The 18,534-nt window shown below is 56.4% G+C and overlaps 8 protein-coding genes across 8 annotated transcripts; 4 read left to right on the top strand and 4 right to left on the bottom strand.

Moving 5' to 3' along the window:
- Positions 1–148: 148 nt before the first annotated feature.
- BGZ61DRAFT_442012 (glycosyltransferase family 59 protein) lies at positions 149–2,777 on the top strand. The gene is made up of 5 exons (XM_046244661.1): positions 149–559; positions 611–699; positions 748–1,340; positions 1,391–1,528; positions 1,584–2,777. The coding sequence occupies exons 1-5, from the start codon at positions 332–334 to the stop codon at positions 2,726–2,728; spliced, it is 2,193 nt and encodes a 730-aa protein (XP_046111234.1). The 5' UTR covers positions 149–331; the 3' UTR covers positions 2,729–2,777.
- A 277-nt stretch (positions 2,778–3,054) lies between these two features.
- On the bottom strand, positions 3,055–3,513 carry BGZ61DRAFT_527390 (uncharacterized protein; the record flags this gene model as incomplete). Its single annotated transcript, XM_046253103.1, has 1 exon — positions 3,055–3,513. The coding sequence occupies one exon, from the start codon at positions 3,511–3,513 to the stop codon at positions 3,055–3,057; it is 459 nt and encodes a 152-aa protein (XP_046111233.1).
- Positions 3,514–3,926: 413 nt separating this feature from the next.
- On the bottom strand, positions 3,927–4,632 carry BGZ61DRAFT_94973 (uncharacterized protein). Its single transcript, XM_046257255.1, has one exon. It carries the CDS (start codon positions 4,500–4,502, stop codon positions 3,984–3,986), a length of 519 nt encoding a protein of 172 aa, XP_046111232.1. The 5' UTR covers positions 4,503–4,632; the 3' UTR covers positions 3,927–3,983.
- A 1,684-nt stretch (positions 4,633–6,316) lies between these two features.
- On the top strand, positions 6,317–7,219 carry BGZ61DRAFT_490101 (alpha/beta hydrolase fold-domain-containing protein; the record flags this gene model as incomplete). The annotated part of the gene is made up of 1 exon (XM_046250294.1): positions 6,317–7,219. The coding sequence occupies one exon, from the start codon at positions 6,317–6,319 to the stop codon at positions 7,217–7,219; it is 903 nt and encodes a 300-aa protein (XP_046111231.1).
- A 201-nt stretch (positions 7,220–7,420) lies between these two features.
- Positions 7,421–9,252, bottom strand: BGZ61DRAFT_527388 (major facilitator superfamily domain-containing protein; the record flags this gene model as incomplete). Its single annotated transcript, XM_046253102.1, has 3 exons — positions 7,421–8,651; positions 8,713–8,982; positions 9,050–9,252. 3 exons carry the CDS (start codon positions 9,250–9,252, stop codon positions 7,421–7,423), a joined length of 1,704 nt encoding a protein of 567 aa, XP_046111230.1.
- A 2,111-nt stretch (positions 9,253–11,363) lies between these two features.
- BGZ61DRAFT_554330 (cytochrome P450) lies at positions 11,364–13,569 on the top strand (the record flags this gene model as incomplete). Its single annotated transcript, XM_046255580.1, has 6 exons — positions 11,364–11,555; positions 11,600–11,900; positions 11,951–12,061; positions 12,176–12,489; positions 12,670–12,829; positions 12,871–13,569. 6 exons carry the CDS (start codon positions 11,364–11,366, stop codon positions 13,260–13,262), a joined length of 1,470 nt encoding a protein of 489 aa, XP_046111229.1. The 3' UTR covers positions 13,263–13,569.
- Positions 13,570–14,242: 673 nt separating this feature from the next.
- Positions 14,243–15,421, top strand: BGZ61DRAFT_94925 (uncharacterized protein). Its single transcript, XM_046257254.1, has 3 exons — positions 14,243–14,453; positions 14,527–15,076; positions 15,131–15,421. The coding sequence occupies exons 1-3, from the start codon at positions 14,365–14,367 to the stop codon at positions 15,302–15,304; spliced, it is 813 nt and encodes a 270-aa protein (XP_046111228.1). The 5' UTR covers positions 14,243–14,364; the 3' UTR covers positions 15,305–15,421.
- A 187-nt stretch (positions 15,422–15,608) lies between these two features.
- BGZ61DRAFT_584154 (magnesium transporter NIPA-domain-containing protein) lies at positions 15,609–18,118 on the bottom strand. Its single transcript, XM_046256353.1, has 2 exons — positions 17,047–18,118; positions 15,609–16,998 (listed from the first exon to the last, which is right to left on the bottom strand). Exons 1-2 carry the CDS (start codon positions 17,794–17,796, stop codon positions 15,871–15,873), a joined length of 1,878 nt encoding a protein of 625 aa, XP_046111227.1. The 5' UTR covers positions 17,797–18,118; the 3' UTR covers positions 15,609–15,870.
- Positions 18,119–18,534: the final 416 nt, after the last annotated feature.

The raw sequence follows: 18,534 nt of genomic DNA, 5'->3' as shown, positions 1-18,534 counted from the left end.
ATGGACGTGGTCGTGAAGCACCGAGATGTGGCACTGCAGGTCACTGACCTATCAGTGCCACAGTGGCTGTGTGGAGCCAGCTCCGGCAGAGCTCACCCGGCTCCGCTATATCGCGCGATTGGCTGTGCGACGGAAGTAGAATGCGCATCTTCACATTAATCCCAACTTCACCTCACTTCTACAGGGCGCGTGTTTCCAAGGCGGCAGCCCTCAATTAATGAGGACGACATCTGTTTGAATCCCTCAAACTCATGGACCGCCGAACATCTTACTACCTGTCCCGTCATTGATACAAGAGTTTGCCGCGCGTCGCTGCGTGACACTTGTCAACATGGACGCCACCACCATCCTCGACGAGACGCCAGCGCAGCGCGCTATGCCGACCTATTCGTTCTGGGCGGCTTCAGCTGGGCTTTTAATTCTGCCGTCTTGGTTTTGGCTCTTCAAAAGACCTGAGAACTCGTTTTCGCGGTGCGCCGGCCTCTTGCCGTTATTCCTCGCCGGCGCGTGTTTCTCGTGGCTGTGCATTGTTTCGGCTGTCGTCCCAGAGCCGTACTTGGTAAGTTGTCAAAGGCGCATCCATGCGCACTCAATGCTAAGTTTATTGTAGGATGAAGTTTTCCATATCCCCCAGGCGCAAAAGTACTGCGAGGGCAGGTTTCTTGAGTGGGATGACAAGATCACCACGCCCCCTGGACTGTACGCTGGAAGCCAGATTTCCCAATAGCAGACACTGACAAGAAGCAGATATCTCCTCTCACTTTTGGTCCCAGGTGTAGTCAAACCCGGCGCCTCTCCATCCTCGTATCTCTGCGACGCTCAGAGCCTGCGAGCCGCCAGCGCCATCGCCCTGATGATCCTGGCTTACTTGGCCCTCCTGTGTCGCCATGAGATCGAGGCTCGCCTTCACGAGGCGCACTCGGCGACGAAGCTCCGGGTATTCTCGCAGTACTCGCTCCACACTGCGGTCAACATCGCCCTGTTCCCGGTGTTGTTCTTCTTCTCGGGTCTCTACTACACCGACGTGGCTTCGACTGCCATGGTTCTGGGTGCGTACCTGCACCATCTGCGCCGGCTTGGCCAGGACCGAAGCTCGTTCCGCTCCGATTTTATCACGATCGTCTTGGGTGTCATGACTCTGTGGTTCCGTCAGACGAATGTGTTTTGGGTCGTCGTTTATATGGGCGGCGTGGAGGCCGTTCACGCCATCAAGACCTTGAGGCCAGAACCGGTTGACCAACCGGTAATGACGACCCTCACGGAGCAGTTGAAGTACTTCGCTTGGAGGTACTCCCTTGGAGATATCCACGATCCGCCTCTGCACATGATTTGGCCGGATGGTGAGTATTTACTCCCAGTTCTTCCCATTCCTAACTGACCGGGTCGATAGACATGGTCTTTTGCGTCCTCAGCCTCGGCATCGCGGCGTTGTGCAACCCCATCCACGTCATCAGGCAAATATGGCCCTACATTGCGGTCATCGCGTCATTTGGATCCTTCGTTGTTTGGAATGGTGGTGTTGTCCTTGGTGAGTTCGACTTGCACACCCAAGAGTCCAAAACATGGGGCTAATTACAGGTCAGGGGACAAATCCAACCACGTTGCCACGATCCATCTTCCACAGATGCTCTACATCTGGCCGTTCTTCGGATTCTTCTCTCTGCCGCTCCTTCTGCCATATGTTCTCCCGCTTCTCAACATCAGCATTCGGGTCTTCAAGATGGTCACCTCGAGCAAGCCGACAGCTCCACGGCCTGGCAGTTTATCGAGAGGCGGTTCATCGAGCAGCATCAGATCAAAAGAAAAAGGCACCGTGAGCAACTCGGACAGGATAGCAACAGCGCCTCCCAGCAACGATCCTCCTCCAGCTCTTTCCAAGCTCTTGGGGATATTGAACCGACTCTTTGACACCAAGATACTTTGGCCGATCTATCTCCTTGCTACCGTCATCCTCTCCGTCCTTATCGTCAAATACAACACAATCATCCACCCATTCACCCTAGCAGACAACCGGCACTACATGTTCTACGTCTTCCGGTACACCATCCGCCGGGCCTCGTGGATCCGGTACTTCCTCATCATCCCCTACACTCTGGCCCGCTGGATGACGTGGGGCACCATGGCCGGCTGCTCGCAGTGGCTCTACTTTTGCACCGACGACGCCTGTTCGGCGTACTACACGTCCCCTCGAAACGCTCCCTTCCTAAGCTATCCATTCTGGATCAATCGCGGGGGACCGTCCCGACAGACGGACGCCGAATTCCCCGTTGCAGTTCCCGAGGTGTCGCAGGAGGTGGGCGCGGCACAGCTGAAGCAGCTGCAGGGAATGCTCGACGAGGACCCCATGCTGGCCTCGGTTGAGCCGGCGTCCACATCCACCGGTCTTATCTTCCTGCTCGCCACGAGCCTCTCGCTCATTACCGCCCCACTGGTGGAGCCGCGGTACTTTATCATTCCGTGGGTGATGTGGCGTCTGCTGGTTCCTGGATGGCGACTGCACGATCACGAGAACCCGAGCGAGGTGCTCGATGGTATCTCTTCATATACGATTCTGGAAAGGATGGTGCGGTTATTTGAGAATTACGACCTTCGTCTCGTCCTTGAGACGGCTTGGTTCATCGCCGTCAATGTAGTGACGGGGTACATCTTCCTCTGCAAGCCATACTTGTGGAGAGCGGAGGACGGGAGTCTACTCGACGAGGGTCGTCTGCAGCGATTCATGTGGTAGTTAGTTGTGCAATAAGAAGTGCAAGGTGCACATAATGTGACAGAGATAATGTGCTTTTCTCATTCAGAATTCCGAGTCCAGGTGCTGCTGGAGCGACTTGTGTGTCCAGGCGAAACCCCAATCTAACGCCATACCGATGAACCCAATCCGATAACCCGTCCCGTCCCATAAACCTTCCTCCCAAAGCCTGGAAATCCTCTGGGGAGCGACCCAAATGCTCTTTATGTACCGTCGAGGGTCTCCCGCCCATCAACCACATAGATCCATTTACCCCCAATCATTGAAAACCTCGGCGTTACGTTATCGTTTCCTTTGCTCAACAGTCACTATAAACTGAGGCGGTCTAGGCTCAGGCCGTCATTACTGCGCACACGACGGATGACGCCGAGCTTGAAGAACTTCTCCTCGCCACCAGGGGTACGGCCACCGATGTACCACTTTTCAGCACCGATGACGTCGCGGAAGCCCTCGCTGCTGGAATCGCTGCCGCGGCGCCGCGAGGACCCGGGGATGGGGATGGCGGTGCCCTGACTGGATCCGGCGGGCGAACTGACCGAGTTGGCGGTGCTGCCACGGGGTGGACGGAGGGCTACACTGGATGCGGTCTGCTGGTGGGTGGAGGAGGAGGCGGCGGCGGAGGGGACTGAGGAGTTGGCGGTGGCGTCGCGGGTGTGCTTGTTTGGTTGTTGGTGATGTTGATGTTGGGTGGTGGGAGTCAAGGTAGGGCCTTGGGGACGGAAGGCGGCCAGGAAGGAGGAGAGGAAGTAGGGGCGTTGCGAAGGCATGGTGAAGGGATTCAGAGTTGGCGGTGGGTGGTATCTGATAGGTGGTGTTGATAGCGGAGGAGAGTCGTGAAATGCTGCGTGACACCAGCACGGCTGGAGGGTCGTGGGATGGTCGTAACCGCAGTCAGACGGAGTAGAAGTCGTAGCAATAGTCGCAGTAATCGTTGCAGGTCGGGATACGATCCCGATGCAAATGTGCAGAGAATCGGGGGTGGCGTCGGAGTCAAACGGAAGAAGCGAGTCACAGGCGACACAGAGGATCCAGCCCCGTGATGACGACGACGGCGCAGAGGATGGCAGAGATGGCAGAGGTGAGTCCGTCGGGGATTGTTTGGGCGGTTTGTTATGGCGGTGATTGATCGATGGCGGGGTTTGGGGTTTGGGGGAGAGAAGAAGCCGAAGGAGAAGGGCGTTTAGTAGCGTAGCGGCGGCAGGGTTTGGTCGCTTTTGGTGGAGTCCCGTCTGGTCGGTCAGAGTCCCACGCCCACGAGTGTGACGTCGCGCCCTTGAAGGTTTCTCGTGCGGAGCGGCGAACCCGCGATCGGTAAAACCCGGAGTCCGGGGCGCAGGGTAATGCTAATGGCGGGGTTGCGATAGGTCGTCTCCGACTCGTCTGGGCTGCCGGCACGCCGCTTTAGCGCGCTTCTTCGAGGGCCTTGCCGCCTCGTTGCACACGACACGCCCGCGCGGGCCTCGTTCAACGCACGATATGGTGCATCGTGCAATCGGGCAATCGGTGTTGCGGGGGATTGCCTTCCAAGAACGCCCCGGGGGGGACGAGTGGCGCCGTGATTGGTGCCTCGGCTGCTGATGCTCGTGGGAATGGCACCATATGCTCGGCGCCATTTGTAACGGCCCAGTCGAAGGGCCTGGGGCACGGACAAAGGGACACTCGGGATTCCAGCACTTTGGCTCAGCCCGGTCACACATGTCGCGTCTTTGGGCCTTCCCGAATCCCGAGAGGCACGACAGGAACGAGTCGTCATCATCAGAGAGGACGAAAGCTCGTGCGGGAAGTTTGACAAGTTGGGACGCAAGATATGCTATGTACCGCCTGTACAGTGTAGCACAGTGTAGCACAGTGTATATATTTCAGTAGAGCCCTGCGGCCATATTGTTTACTACCTGCGGAATGCACCAGAGTTCAGTTCTTATTCTGCAAAACCAAGGTTCTATTTACTATTAATCCAAAGTACACTACATTATATCTTAAAATTTTAATTCCTTTTTACTTTTTACTTTTAAATGGGAATGATCTTTCAAAGGCCCCATTGCTCTGTCGATCGCCTCGAGGCTTAGGGCATGTGAAGCACTAACGTTTGGAGTACATCCCTTATAAGTGGCTGTTTTCTTTTTCAGATCGTACTATACGAGGGCTACCCAGCAACCATTGAAGTTGCCAAACTCCTTCCGCGTAATACCACTCACGCGCCGTCGCACTCTCACCAGGCAGACATCCTTACATCCGTTTCATGCCACCATTTCCCGATCATGCACTCGCTTTCATTCGCTGCCGCCCGCTTGTCAAAATGTACCGCGCCTGTGCCTCGCCGACGCATGCATGTGCTGCAGGACCAACCTTGCGTGCCTATTGCTGACGGTTGCCCTCCCGCACGCTGAAGGAGATGATTCGGGAAGCCTACCGGGACGGGTGGCGGCCACGGATAAGGCTCGGCCACTAACGGCATACACGGGCTGTCTCATGCTTGCGTCTTTGGTTCCTGGATTCTGTCTCGTGTTCCTGTGTGCTCCCGCGTGCTCCCGGTCTTCCGCCTTGCCTCGTTGAAGGATTGTCGTCGGGGATTGAGCATTCCCGGACAAGGCATCAGCTGCCAATTACTGCCGGGGCCGTCTGGCCGTCCGGCTCCATCATCACCGGTCTGTTCCCGGTCCCCTCAACCGCAAAAGCGGCAGCCCATAGCTAACCCCACCAACCATCCGCCTTCAGCCCCGGCTTGGCTCTGGCGACGCGAGGGCGACTCGTGGATAAGATAACCCTGAAGCCGTTGGTCCAAACGGCCACCCATTGCGGGGGGAAGTCAGGCCAAGGCTTGAGGGGCCTTGTGACGGGTGGGGGCTATCCATATCGAGAATGCCGCCGGGCAGCAATGATCTGATAATTCTCATGGCATGCGGGCGCCAATCCCCGCACTCAATGGCGTTTCGCAGCCGACGAGTGTGTGGTGAATGAGTCTTGTTCTCTCATAATTGTGAAGCCGAGATTGGCTGGTCGATCTTCCGCTCGGAGGGACAGCCTTTTGGGTCGGCAATCGATCGGATTGCTATATATGCAGGTATCAATGTCCCCCAACCCTCGTTTGTTGGGCACTCACCATGTTCACTGTGGTTGGCTGCGATGAATCAAGGCAATGCGACGTGTTGATGCACGCGAATTGCCCGACTTGGAAGTGAGCTTACCCTGCACCGCCCTCTGACTACCCAGCGCATGAAATAGACTGAGAGACACAAGAAAATGAAAAATCATTCATGTTACTTGTATCTATCTTGTGAATTGCGATTTTACCCTCTGCGTCAATATCTTTGGGGGTGGCTGGTCGTCACAATGGAGGAATATGGAATAGCTCACCGCAACCGTGTCCACCTGGTGGCCTAGGCTTCCTCGGCAAGCCAAGACCGCTGCAACTCATCTCGCTGGACCCATTTATCATAACGACACATATCCATGAATACGGCCTCACCGACAACCTCGCCTGCTTTAATATCAATCGGCATCGCTACATAGAGCCACCTAGTCTACACAAACCGCCGCAATCTCGTTTGTCCTCGCAGACCGCGTCCTGCCATGCCTAGCCTCAAAAACTACATCGTCTCGTGGGCGGTGTGGTTCAAGTTCAAGGGCACCTGGCAGTCCGCCGAGGGCCTCAACAAGCGCATCGTGGAGAACCGCAAGAATGGCACGCACCAGCCGCCGGACCACCTGCACAAGAAGTTCATCATCGAGGAGATGAAGCGGCCCGAGGGCTACACCGTGTACACCGTCGCGCCCAAGTCGGAGACGCCCACCCAGGCGCGCCTGATGTATCTCCACGGCGGCGCCTTCGTCTTCGAGATCACCGCCCAGCACTGGACCCTCGTGGCCGAGCTGGCCGACCGCCTCCAGGCCGTCGTCACCGTGCCCATCTACCCGCTGGGACCGGAGACGCCCGTGTTGCAGATGTACGACGAGGTCCAGCCACTGTACAACGAGCTCGCGGCCGATCCGGACCCGACGCCGTTCTGGGTCATGGGCGACTCGGCCGGAGCAACCATGACGCTCGTCATGACGCAGCAGGCCCGCCTGGCCGGCGTCCCCACGGCCTCGCGCCTCGTCCCCATCTCGCCGTGCACTGATTGCAGCCTTGCCACCCCGGAGCTGCACGCCATGGCGCTCAAGGACCCCTGGCTCGACGTCCCGGGCATCGCGGAGGTGACCCGCCTCATCTGCCCGGGCGTCGACACCAGGAACCCGCGCGTGAGCCCCATCTACGGCGACCTGGCCTTCCCGCCCATGCTGGTCCTCGCAGGTGGGGTGGACCTCCTGACGCCCGACACCAAGAAGATGGTGGAACAGGCCAAGGAGCAGGGCACCCAGGTCGAGCTGGTCTATGGTGAGGGTATGATGCATGTGTGGCCGCTGCTCCCCATCCCCGAGGCGACGGTGGCTGTGAACAAGATAGTCGAGTGGCTAGAGGAGTCGAAGAAGTGATCTTTTTCGCTGGGATGGCAGGCGTTGGCGTTGGTTCAGGGGCATATGCTTACACAGAGGCATGGAGGCGGATCTCTTAACTGGGCCAGGCGGTCAACAAGACTCTGGTTAGGGTCATAATGTAGTCATGAATATTCCCGTGCGAGGAGAGCGTTGCTCACTCGCCAATCTTAGATGCAAATTCTCGCTTCGGCCGAAGCCTTAAACTGTTGTTGTTTCTTCCTCTTTCAGTTTTGACCCAAAGTCCAGTCTTTCCCGTCTCATCAACAGCCCACTGATCACGCACAGGGAGCCAAACGCTACCACGATATAAAACTCCCTGCCAATGACCTCGGCCACGGCCTCAATGCCACTGCGCAGCACATCAGGACTCTCCGACTGCCATATTTTGGACGACACGCCAGCCAGCGCCTCGCGGATGTCGTTGTCAGTGTAGCGACCAGCATCGTCGCCGAGGGCTTCGACGAGGAGAGTGTGGCCGACGTTGTGGAAGATGCCGCCGGCGACAGCGAGGATCAGAGAGATACCGCCCATCTGAGCCATGTTGCAGATGGTAAGGCTATCAACACGGTCCCGCTGGTCCTTGTTGATGACGTTGGAGATGGCGATGCCATGTTGGAATGTCATGCCGACGCCGATGCCAATAAGGGCCTCGAGAGCCAGAATCTGAGATTGAGGGACGTCGACATCGAGGATGCTGGTCATAGCAGCGCCGGCGGCCAGAGTGATGCCTCCACCAACGAGGTAGATGGAGTTATAATAGCCGATCTTGGGCAACAAGCGACCAGTGAGTGAGACGAAGACGATGAATAGTAGAATGAAGGGCAAGAGGCGGACCGTCTGCTCTATCGCGCCGAGACCGCGAGCGAAGGCGAAGAATAGAGGCGTATAGTAGAGAGTGATGGCGTATGAGGCGGTCGCGCAACACGACGCCACCCACAGAGGAATGAGATCGCGTCGTGACAGCATATGGACAGGAAACGCCCTCTCGTCTGGCGTGGTGAAGATGCAAAAGCGCTGCTGAACACCCCATGAGATGAAGACGACACCGAAGACGACCCACACAGCGATAGCAGATCCGGAGCCCCAGTCCCAGACGGCGCCGGAGAATGTAACGGCGATGGCAAAGAGCACGCCAGACCCCACGTGGAGCAAGATGCCCAGAGGGTCGATCTTCTGGAGGCGTTGCCAGACGGGGATGTCAGGGGCAAGAGAGTGGCTCGGGAGGAAGAAAAACGACATTATTAAGGCAAGGCCCATGAATGGGAGATTGATGTAAAAGGCCCATCTCCATGTCGTGGTTTCGTTCTCTGCAAAGGCACTGCCGATGGGACCTCCGGTGACGAGGCCAATAGCCCAAGCGCCGCCGGTGAGGCCATACAGACCAGTCATCTCGGCCGGTGTTGCTAGGACGGCATAGTAAGAATAAGAGCTAAAACAAGTCAGACTCAGTAGCTTTCAGAAACATGCCCTCTCGATAGGATCTCTCTTACGTCTGTTGGACAATGGAGCCTCCAACGCCCATGATGATGCGGCCAACGATAACCATGGCCATGGACTGAGCAGCACCCGCGATGGCTGAGCCGGCAATGAAGACTACCATGTTCGCGAGAAAGACGGTGCGCATGTCAAAGGCAAACGTCAGCTTGCGAGCAAGCGTCACGACGCAGAAGTTGGCCAGCCCGTACGAGAGGCCGATCCAGGGGAGGAGGTCGATGTCCCCAAAGGCCTCGTACAGCCGCGGTTGGATGTTGGCGACATTGCTGATGTCGTAGCCTGGGAGAAACGGCTGTTAATACAGGAGACGGTAGTTGCAGCAAGGGGTTGAACGTGCCGTTCAAGATGCAGGCGAGGAAGACGAGCACCAGAGTCCCTTTCCACTTCCAGTCTGGGATATGGCTTCGCGGGTGAGGTGGCTCAGGGGCCTGTTGTTGCTCTCGCTGGCTTTCGTCTCCCTTTTCGCTCTGTGAGAGGGAGAGTCTGGTGGTGGACGTTTCAACGTCTAGCTGGTCGGGCATCTTGTCCAAGGCCATTTTCGGTGCTCAGAACTTCTCAAAGCTAGACAATCCATATCAGCGCCTTGGGAAATTGATAAACTACCCAAGAAGGGATATGCCTCTGCCTTGAGCTTATCCATGGTCCTAATCACCCGCCAGATCCGGCAATAGAGGTCAGCGACTATCAAGAGGGTCAGCTCATATCAGCTTACGCCGAGGATCATTACCACAGCGGGTGAGATCTTTCACGTTTGTAGATTGATAAAGGCCCGAGAGGGTTCGCTTTGCGCACTAACGAACGTTGGCGGCTATATAACGTCGATATAGGATTCGGCCGGAAGTGTGTATCGGTGGTTGCAGCTGTCGTGCTCCGCTTGGACTGACACCCTCCGTGGATCGGGTACACAGGCAACGTGGGCATCTCGAGTAATACGGCGCAGCCATGTGCGTTGGGAAGGAAGAAACATTGGCGCGATTGAGGTCGTGTGTGGGAGGGTTGTGATGTGCTGGCTGTCGGATATTTCCCCTTCCGTCAGCAGGGGAGTACCCTGGACGTGAGATGGGTCTTGGGAAAGTCGATGGGGGGTCTATAGAAGGATGATAGGATATGAATGACTGGAAGAGCATGCAGAGAGATGGGGATCAAAGAAGGAAAAAGCCCGGTTGCCTTTGTTGGTGGGACGTTGCTTTGACGACTTTGACGTTCTGCCATTGGCCCCGGACTTCGAAGTCACCAATACCGCGGTGTCCATCCTTCGGGAGGAGCTGATGGTTTCCTTGCGCTGTATATCGGAAATACGGTAGAGGCGAATAGAGGCATAGTTGCGAGAGAAATGCTATGTCGTGTCACTCGGTGTAGGAGAGAAGTTGACTGCTCCCGGGTGGCGTTCGCAATGCCACCAAGAAATGCGACCCCAAGCGGACCACAAGCATTGCACAACGGGAGCTGACCGGGATAAGGGCTTGTGGAATGTTGCATCTGGGTTTGATGGAAGAATTAAACATGTTCTGGAAAGTCAGCCATCGGCGGCGTGGCGTCTCACCTGTTCTTGCAGATCAACCCGTGGTGTTTCCAGCAGAAAGCCGCATCGCTGTGCGCTGAGACCCCAACCGCCTAGCCACGGGGATCTGAACACACTGCAGAACAACCTCTCCTGCAGCCATAGGACTCTCATCGATCCTAGTCTGAGAATACCAGGCCATGTTTCCAATCTAGTTCCATGAAAACGGAACATCCAGTTGCCCTTGTCCTTGGGCCGTGGCTCCTGGTACCTGATCAGCCTGGATGGGGGCGATCCGCCACCGGCAATCTGCAGCGGCATCCCGTTGCATGCCCTCCTGACTCCAAAGGCATCGACATGCGTCGAGAAAGATGATAAAGAAACGCGAGGGTCTCCAGGTTGGCTGTGCGTAAAGTGGTCCTTTACATGAGTTCCAAGCGCGCGTCCAAGCTCCAGTCTTTGACGTGAGGCCTCGACAATTTCCCCCGTAGTGGTTCGAGCGCACAGTCTCACTAATCCAGGGCGAGTGCCCATGAAAGGAACCGCTGTATAGGCTACTGTGGACTTTTGCCGGCCGTGAATCCGCGAGTTTCAGTGGAGTCTGTCCCGTTCTCCTGTGCCGCCAAGACCATGGTCCCCAGCACAGTAACGAGCTATGGAAGCCAGAACGAAGTGACAAAAGCAAACCGCACATGAGTGGAAAGTGAAAAGCGTATAGAAGATGCTATTATCCAATGTATATGAACTGTTCTCCAGCTCCGGGCTTGGGGCACTGTTGCCAGGGCACTGTTCCCAGAACAAGGCAGCTTGACCACTGCAGCTCCACTATGACTCTGCAGCCAGACATCAAGGTGACCTGCTCGAGACGATAAGTGAGTAGCATGTGAAAGCGTGTGTGTTTATTTACTTTGTGGATATGCCCCCTGCGTGCTGAGCCCACAGAACCGGTCCCCGGTTTGATATTTACTGCCTAGCATCCATCCCCTTCAGCCCTTCCTCACAATTTCCACTTCTTCACTTCTCACAAAAAAGCACAAGTTCTTGACCATCTTGACTACTTCGTTCCACAATCTACCGCGTTTTTCACCAAAGACCTGCAATCTGTGGTTCCCTTTGACCCTCTACTTGGACGTTGAATACTTCAACATGACAGTCGCCAACTGGCTAGGCTCGGGCTGGGGCTTGACGACGATGCTCCAATCCGCTCCGACCCACTTCACGATCGAGCCCAATTCGGCATACGCCTTCCTTTTGGGCCTATCCGTCGGCCTCCTGGTTTACAGCATCTTTGTCTCTCCCGTCTATCTCTCCTCCCTGAAGCACCTCCCTGGACCCAAGGTATGTGAGCTAGAACTCCTTTGACGCGCTTTATCTGACTGCAGCAGGACAACGCCTTCTTCTTTGGCCAGACGCTCAAGTTCCTCCACGTCCCCTGGTTCCCTAATCTCTACTTGGAATGGTCTCGCCAGTGGCCGGACGCACCTTTCATCCGCTATCTTGGCATGGCGAACACCGAAACCCTCTTCGTGAACAGCATCGTGGCGTACAAAGAAATCCTGCAGACCAAGGCCGCCTGCTTTGTCAAGCCCAAGTTCGCGCGGACCTTTGCCCACGAGACCATCGGCGATGGCCTTCCCTTCGCGGAAGGGCAACTCCACAAACTACGTCGAGCTGCGATGATGCGTAAGTCTTTCTGACCGTGTTACAAGTACGATGTGACTGACTTGATGTAGGGACCTTTTCTGTTCCCAGCCTCAAGGACTCTTTCCCCATGGTTCAGGAGAAAGCGAGACAGTGGACAGATGTGCTGAGTCAGAAGAAAAATGAAGCTGGCGATGTCGAGAGTAAGTGCCTTTAGCCCCCACTGAATAACCCCATAATAACATCGAGCCATCTAGTTGAAACAACCATCTAGAAGACGGTCCTCGATGTAATCGGAATGGTCACCTTCGGCCAAGACTTCAACCACCTCGAAACCGACGGCTCGCCTCTGTACAACTCCTTCACGAATGCTATGAAGCCATCCACCTTTGGCCACATCGTCAACTACCTCAACTCCAGCTTCCCGATCAGAAAATATCTCCCCATCCATGAACTTCAGGAAGCGGCGTTCCACCGCGAAAAAGCCCGTGACTTCATCCGAGCTCATGTATCGGCAAGACTCGAGGCGCTGTGGAAGGACGAAGCCGCCAACGGCAATGCACCAGACGCTCTCCAGTACCTAGTCGAACACTCGGATTCGGGTTGGGGCAAGAATGAGATTGTTGAATACGTATGTTCATCCCATCTCGAGTATTATCTTTTGGACAGTCATATTAACTTGTTGTCGACAGGTGCTGAATCTGATGGTCCTTGGTACGACACCAACTTAACTCCGAAAACGATGATCTTTGAGTGGTTACTAATTATTTTCTCGATAGGAAACGACACCACGGCCTGCTCTATGATCTAGGCGATCCACGAGCTGTCTCGCCGACCAGAAGTTCAGCAGCGGCTGCGGGACGAGATGAAGAGTTTGGGCCACTCGCTTGAGAATGCCATTCACAACAATATCAACAAGCTCCCGTTCTTGCACAACTTTGTACGCGAGGTTTTGAGACTCTACTGCGCCAGTAAGCACACACGAACCACGGAACGAAATAATACCTAACAGATGGAACAGCGGCCATGGTGCCCCGCGAAGCAACCTGCGACATTGACATCGCCGGCGTGCCTATCCCGAAGGGCACCGTCATCCAGCTCTCGCCGGCCGTGATGAACCTACACCCATCCGTCTGGGGCCCAACGGCAGGCGACTTCGACCCGGACCGCTGGGACACGCTGAGCGGCGCTGCGGCGAGCCCCTACGCATTCGAGACGTTCCACAACGGGCCTCGCATGTGCGTCGGCAAGCAGCTGGCGATAATGGAGATGAAGGTCATGATCGTGGAGCTGGTGGGCCGCTTCCGCATCGAGGCCGACGGCGACGGGCCGCTGGAGATTGCCCAGCCGACGTTTACTCTGCGACCGAAGGAGAAGTTGGTGGTTAGGCTGGTGGAGTTGTAATTTGCGACGATTGTACGAGATGCTGCGGTATGAGGCGCTGAGCTATGGATGCTGGGCTACACACGCTGAGCGAGAGATGCTGAGCCATGAGAAGCTGAGCTAGATGCTGGGCTAGAGATGCTGGGCTATGAGAGACGAGAGATGAGAGGCGGATAATATGCTCGGTTTGTACTAGATGGCCTTCGTCAAGAGACGACGACGGGATTGTTGTCTTCGGCTCTGATATTGGACGAATCACTAGATTACACTAGAACGCGAGGAAAGATAGAAAAACATGTATGAGTCTTGTAACTTTACTTGAACCATATGCAGAGATGAGACATGACTCTTCTTCCAGCGCACGCCTCGTCTCAATCAGGACGGCTTTAGAGTTTCCTTTCCGCCGAGCCTCACGGGATGGCATCATCACGATAAATTCAGCGGGATAAACACATGTACTAGCTGTCCCGCGATGTCTTGAAATCCTCCTCGGTCGACACGAACTCAAGCGCTTGTCAATTAATATGAGACATGAACACCGCTACGAACAAGTCCCCATGTTCACATCAGTCCCCCACAACGACTAGCTATCCACCCGATGTCTTTCAACCTCGCGCCGCCCCGCACCGGCTTCTCGAACGTTCTAATTACAGGCCGGTCGCGCTTAGAAATCCAATCAACCACACTACTGGAGCGCAAGGGTTCGCTGTGGTTGGGCCTAATTCTGGCAGTCCAAAGGCGGACCCTGGCCTATGCCGATCGGCCACTGTACCTAGCGCTGTCCCCCCGCCGGTAGCAGCGGATTGCACCTCGGCGGGCCGTCCAAACGTTATCAGAACACGGCTGCCGCATCGACGGACCGTTGTTTCTTCCTTGTAATTCTTTCGCCGGCACTCCTTTGTTGGATAGTGCGTTTTGTATGCTTCAGCTTCCGGCGTTGGGAATCAATAGCTCCAGCGTCCTTTGTCGCGTGCTGTTCCCCAGCGCTCCGAAACCAGAACCCTTGGCGGATGCAGTAGCTTTGTGCGACGGTCCCCCCTCGTTCTGACGATAAAGACTCCCTCACCTCTCTTCCCCGACTGCAGCTTTGGGATCACGCAACATCGCCGCTGCAGCTCTCACCATGTCGAAATCGTTGCAATTGAAGGAGGAGGGCAACCGGTGCTTCCAGGCCGGCGACTATGTCGGAGCCGATAGCCTCTATTCGAAGGCGTAAGTGCTCCCCCCGCCGTCTGTACCGTCCATGCCAGCTCGCATGATGATAGCTAACATCATCGAACCGTAGCATCATCGCCGACTCCAAGAACCCAGCGCTCTACACCAACCGCGCCATGGCCCGCCTCAAGCTGGGCTACTGGGACTCGGTCATCACCGACTGCGACGCCTGTCTGGCGCTCGCCCCGGACAACATGAAGGCCAACTACTACCTGGCGCAGGCGCAGGCCGCCCTGCGTGACTTCGACGCCGCCCTCGCCAGCGCCCTGCGCGCCCACGCCCTCTGCGCCGCCACCAACGACAAGTCGCTCGCCGCCGTCACCGCCCTGGTGCTCAAGTGCAAGAAGGACCGCTGGGACGAGCGCGAGCGCCACCGCGTGCGCGAGACGCGCCAGCTGGAGACGGAGCTGCTGGGCCTGCTGGAGAGCGACAAGCACGCCGCCATGGCGGATGCCATGGACGAGATGGAGCAGAAGGAGATCGAGGAGGAGTCCGATGCCAAGGCTGCGCGCATGAAGACCATCTTCGAGCGAGCGCGGGAGGACTCCGAGCGGCGGAGGGAAGTGCCCGAGTGGGCCATCGACGACATCAGCTTCGGCATCATGGTCGACCCAGTCATGGCAAGTCCCCGGAAGCCATCTTGCCAACTTGAACCAACTAACAACGCCCAACAGACCAAGACGGGAAAATCCTACGAGCGAGCCTCCATCATGGAGCACCTCCGCCGCCACCCGAGCGACCCCCTCACGCGCGAACCGCTGCTCCCGTCCGAACTGCGGCCGAACCTGGGGCTGAAGCAGGCGTGCGAGGAGTTTCTCGAGGAGAACGGATGGGCCGTGGACTGGTGATACAAGTACACAAGCTGAGAAGAGAGAAAATGTTGGCCGAGCGAGAGCGAGAGAAGTAGTGTTTTTCGAGAAACTTTTCGGGTTTTCGTACTGGGAGTTTTAAAGGCGGTAAATGAATGCATGGCACGGCGGTCGTAACAGGGGCTTGCTTTTGCCTTCCCTGCATGGCGCGGCGTTTGGACTACGGATGCTTTGCTTGATTTTGACCTCGGAGATAGACATCAGATCAAAACATGACTGGTGGTCCCGAAAAGACACGGCCGCTTCAGTACACTGATATCAATATATGTGACGAGGTAAAACTAATCTTGATTCATGTCGCGTTGCTACCCCCATCTTACACGCCAGATTCTCCCGTTCCGCGGCACCTCGTTATACACATACACCACCGCTCAGTCATGGGCGTGTGCTCCTCACCAGAGAGTCTATGTCGTAGGTAGGGCCGTGACAGTATACAATCGTCAAACCCATTGCCGCTTTCCAATGAAGCAAAAAATCCACCAAAACGCCTGCAACGCCATACAGATGCATGTTTTTCCCGTATATACTGCGCTCCAAGTCTCACTTCAGAGAAATGCCGATCCGGGGGGGCCCTCTCTACCGGGGGGATCTCTGCCCGGGGGATGGCTATCTCGACGGGGGCCACGATGGCCGTAGCCGACGATGGGTCCGTCGATTTCGTCCTCTTTGACCAATCCTATTTGCTCCTCCTCGGTTGGCTCTTCAATGCGCGAAGAGGCTGGTCGTCGGAAGACATTGTGGAAAGAGAATTGGCGCCTGGTCCCATGCGGCGGAGGCGTCGGAGCGAGGCTCTGGCCACTGCCGGCAGATACGCCGCGGTACTCGGTGTCTTCGCGGTCAAAGAAATGGGGTCGGGTAGGGCCGTAGTAGGCGTCGGATTCGTCATCGGGCTTTTGTTGAGGGGCCGTAATCTCCGTCAGGGGCACGGGGTGCATGGGGCTATGGCGCGCCTTGTTTTCGGGGATTTCGTCATATGGAAGAAGGGAAGATGTGTTGGTGTGACCTCTAGCCCGACCTCGGATCGTACCCGCGATACTCGAGAAGATGGTGCTTCGGTCGTTGTCTTCGTAGTCGCCTTCGTCGTCTGTTGGGAAGTGCGACATTCCCAGAGGCGGATGAGCCTGCGGAGTGCGTGGTGGAACGTAACGGGGAGATGGAGGCGCCGGAGATCCTGGCATTCCGGAGCGCGTGCTCCCGGTTCTCATTGTCATGGTCCTTCTTCGTCTTAGGCCGTCGAATTCCCACTGGGGTTGCCCATCCTCGCTGATCGGGTCCATGGCTTCCATTGCCATCTTCTCTTCGTGCATCCGCTTCAACTCGTCGGCCTGCATCCTCAATCGCCTCTGGGAGATCTGGCGCATAATAGCAGCGGTTCCGCGGATAGCATCGGCCTTCGGTTCTGACTCTGGCTGCTCTTGTTCGGCAATGGTCTGGATTTGGTCAAGGTCGCCGCTAAAGACAGCGGCATCAGGGACGTCCTTTGCTGATTTTGAGAGCTGTAATAGCACTACCCCTGAACAAATAGTTAAGAAACCCAGGACGACTGTGACAATGGACGAAACCGTTCCCTTGAAGCCCTGGAATAAGATGGCAGATGTGATGATGGTGGTGCTGGTAAAGTAGACATAGTAGGTGGGAGTCACGAGGGCGGCATTGAAGATGTTGAGAGCTTTCTACACCTGGGTTAGCAGTTGCGCCTCACAAGAGCTGTGGGATCGTACATTGAGGAAGATGATCTCGGTCAGCAGTGTTGCAATAACAAACACGAACAGTACCCAGAAGAACCACTCCTTGTACTGGGGCTTCCCGTTAATCCAGGCGATGATGGCAGCACCAATGCCCTGAGTCGAGACGACGCTCAAGCCGCCAACCCAACTGCAGATTGAAATGTAGACGAGCATGTTCTTGTTACCCCATCGAGGGCCGGCGTACCAAGCAGTGGCGGCGGAGCCGACAATAATCACACCGGCATAGGAGAGGAAGCCCGGAGCAATGACGTATTTCTGCATCTCTTGGATATCGGAGACTGACGAGGTATGCGGCGCATTCATGACGATGACGACGGATCCGACAACACATAGGAAGCAGGCGACCTTGCCGACCATGCTCAGACGCTCCTTGAGGAAGATTGCCGACAGGACGGTGGTGATAACAACGGACAGGGCGCCGAGGGGAGTGACGAGGATAGCATCCGTAAAGGCGTAGGCGACAAAGTTGCAGATCTCGCCGATAATCATAAGAGTCATGCCGCCCCACCAGTAGCCATTCTTGAGGTAGCCGTAGCCCTCGCCGGCGATCTCATTGTACTTTTCGTTGGCGCGTAGGAGTCCGAACTTTTTGAGGACGAAGGAGACGCCGATAAACAGACCGGAGCCTACGGCGAGACCAATCCCGACGGCTTTGTACCAGGCGGGCCGGTCGTCTGTGTTGCCCGTCGAGACGCCGTTCCTCTCGAAGAGTTCGAAATCCATGGTGAGGGAGAGGCGGAGGCGGAGGAGAGGAGGGGGAGGGGGATTCGAGTCGGGATCCTGTTTACGACGGCATGTGGGTGGACGACGGATTCGAGGACGGGTGCGGATACGGATTCGGTGACGGCGACAGATTTAGCTAGCGATGTGTAGACTGCAGGGCGATGCAAGACAGAAATGGCAATATGAATAGGTCCAAGAAGCGAGGAGAGGCAGAACCAAGGTGGGACGGGGGAGCAGAAAGGAGGAGACGAGAGATGTTGAGAGTTGAGAAGCGAGGGCCAGCCCGTGTTGGCCAGGCCTGTGATGGTTAGGTAGATGGGCCTTTTCGCTTTCTGCCTTGTTTCCAGGATGGCTGCTCGCTGCGACGAGGTACACCAGCCCGCTAACCCGCTAAACCCACTAAACTGGCCCACCGAGAATAGGCGCCCCCCTCCCCTCCCCTTCGTTCCCCACTAACCCGCCCGCGGTCTGTTCCAGTGAGACACTCTGAGACCAGGGGACGCAGACAAGCTCTGAACCAGCCCGCTGGGGCGGAGACTCTTCCTCGCTGAGAGTTCTTGGACAGCTCCCGGTGTGCGGCTGCGTCCCGACCGCCGAGGCAGAGCAGCGCAGAGCCAATTGCGTGCGCATCTTGCAGTTGAGAGCGGCATTCACGGACTTTGACAAGGGGGGGCCATGGAGTTCCCCGAACCTTACTAAATTTACGTCGCAGATTCGTTCGCCCAGCCCAATGCTTCC

The sequence above is a fragment of the Ilyonectria robusta genome (genome assembly GCF_021365365.1).
Source record: "Ilyonectria robusta strain PMI_751 chromosome Unknown BGZ61scaffold_2, whole genome shotgun sequence".
Lineage (NCBI taxonomy): Eukaryota > Fungi > Ascomycota > Sordariomycetes > Hypocreales > Nectriaceae > Ilyonectria > Ilyonectria robusta.
Note: the sequence above shows the minus strand (reverse complement) of the source record. Positions and strands in the feature narration are given on the sequence as shown.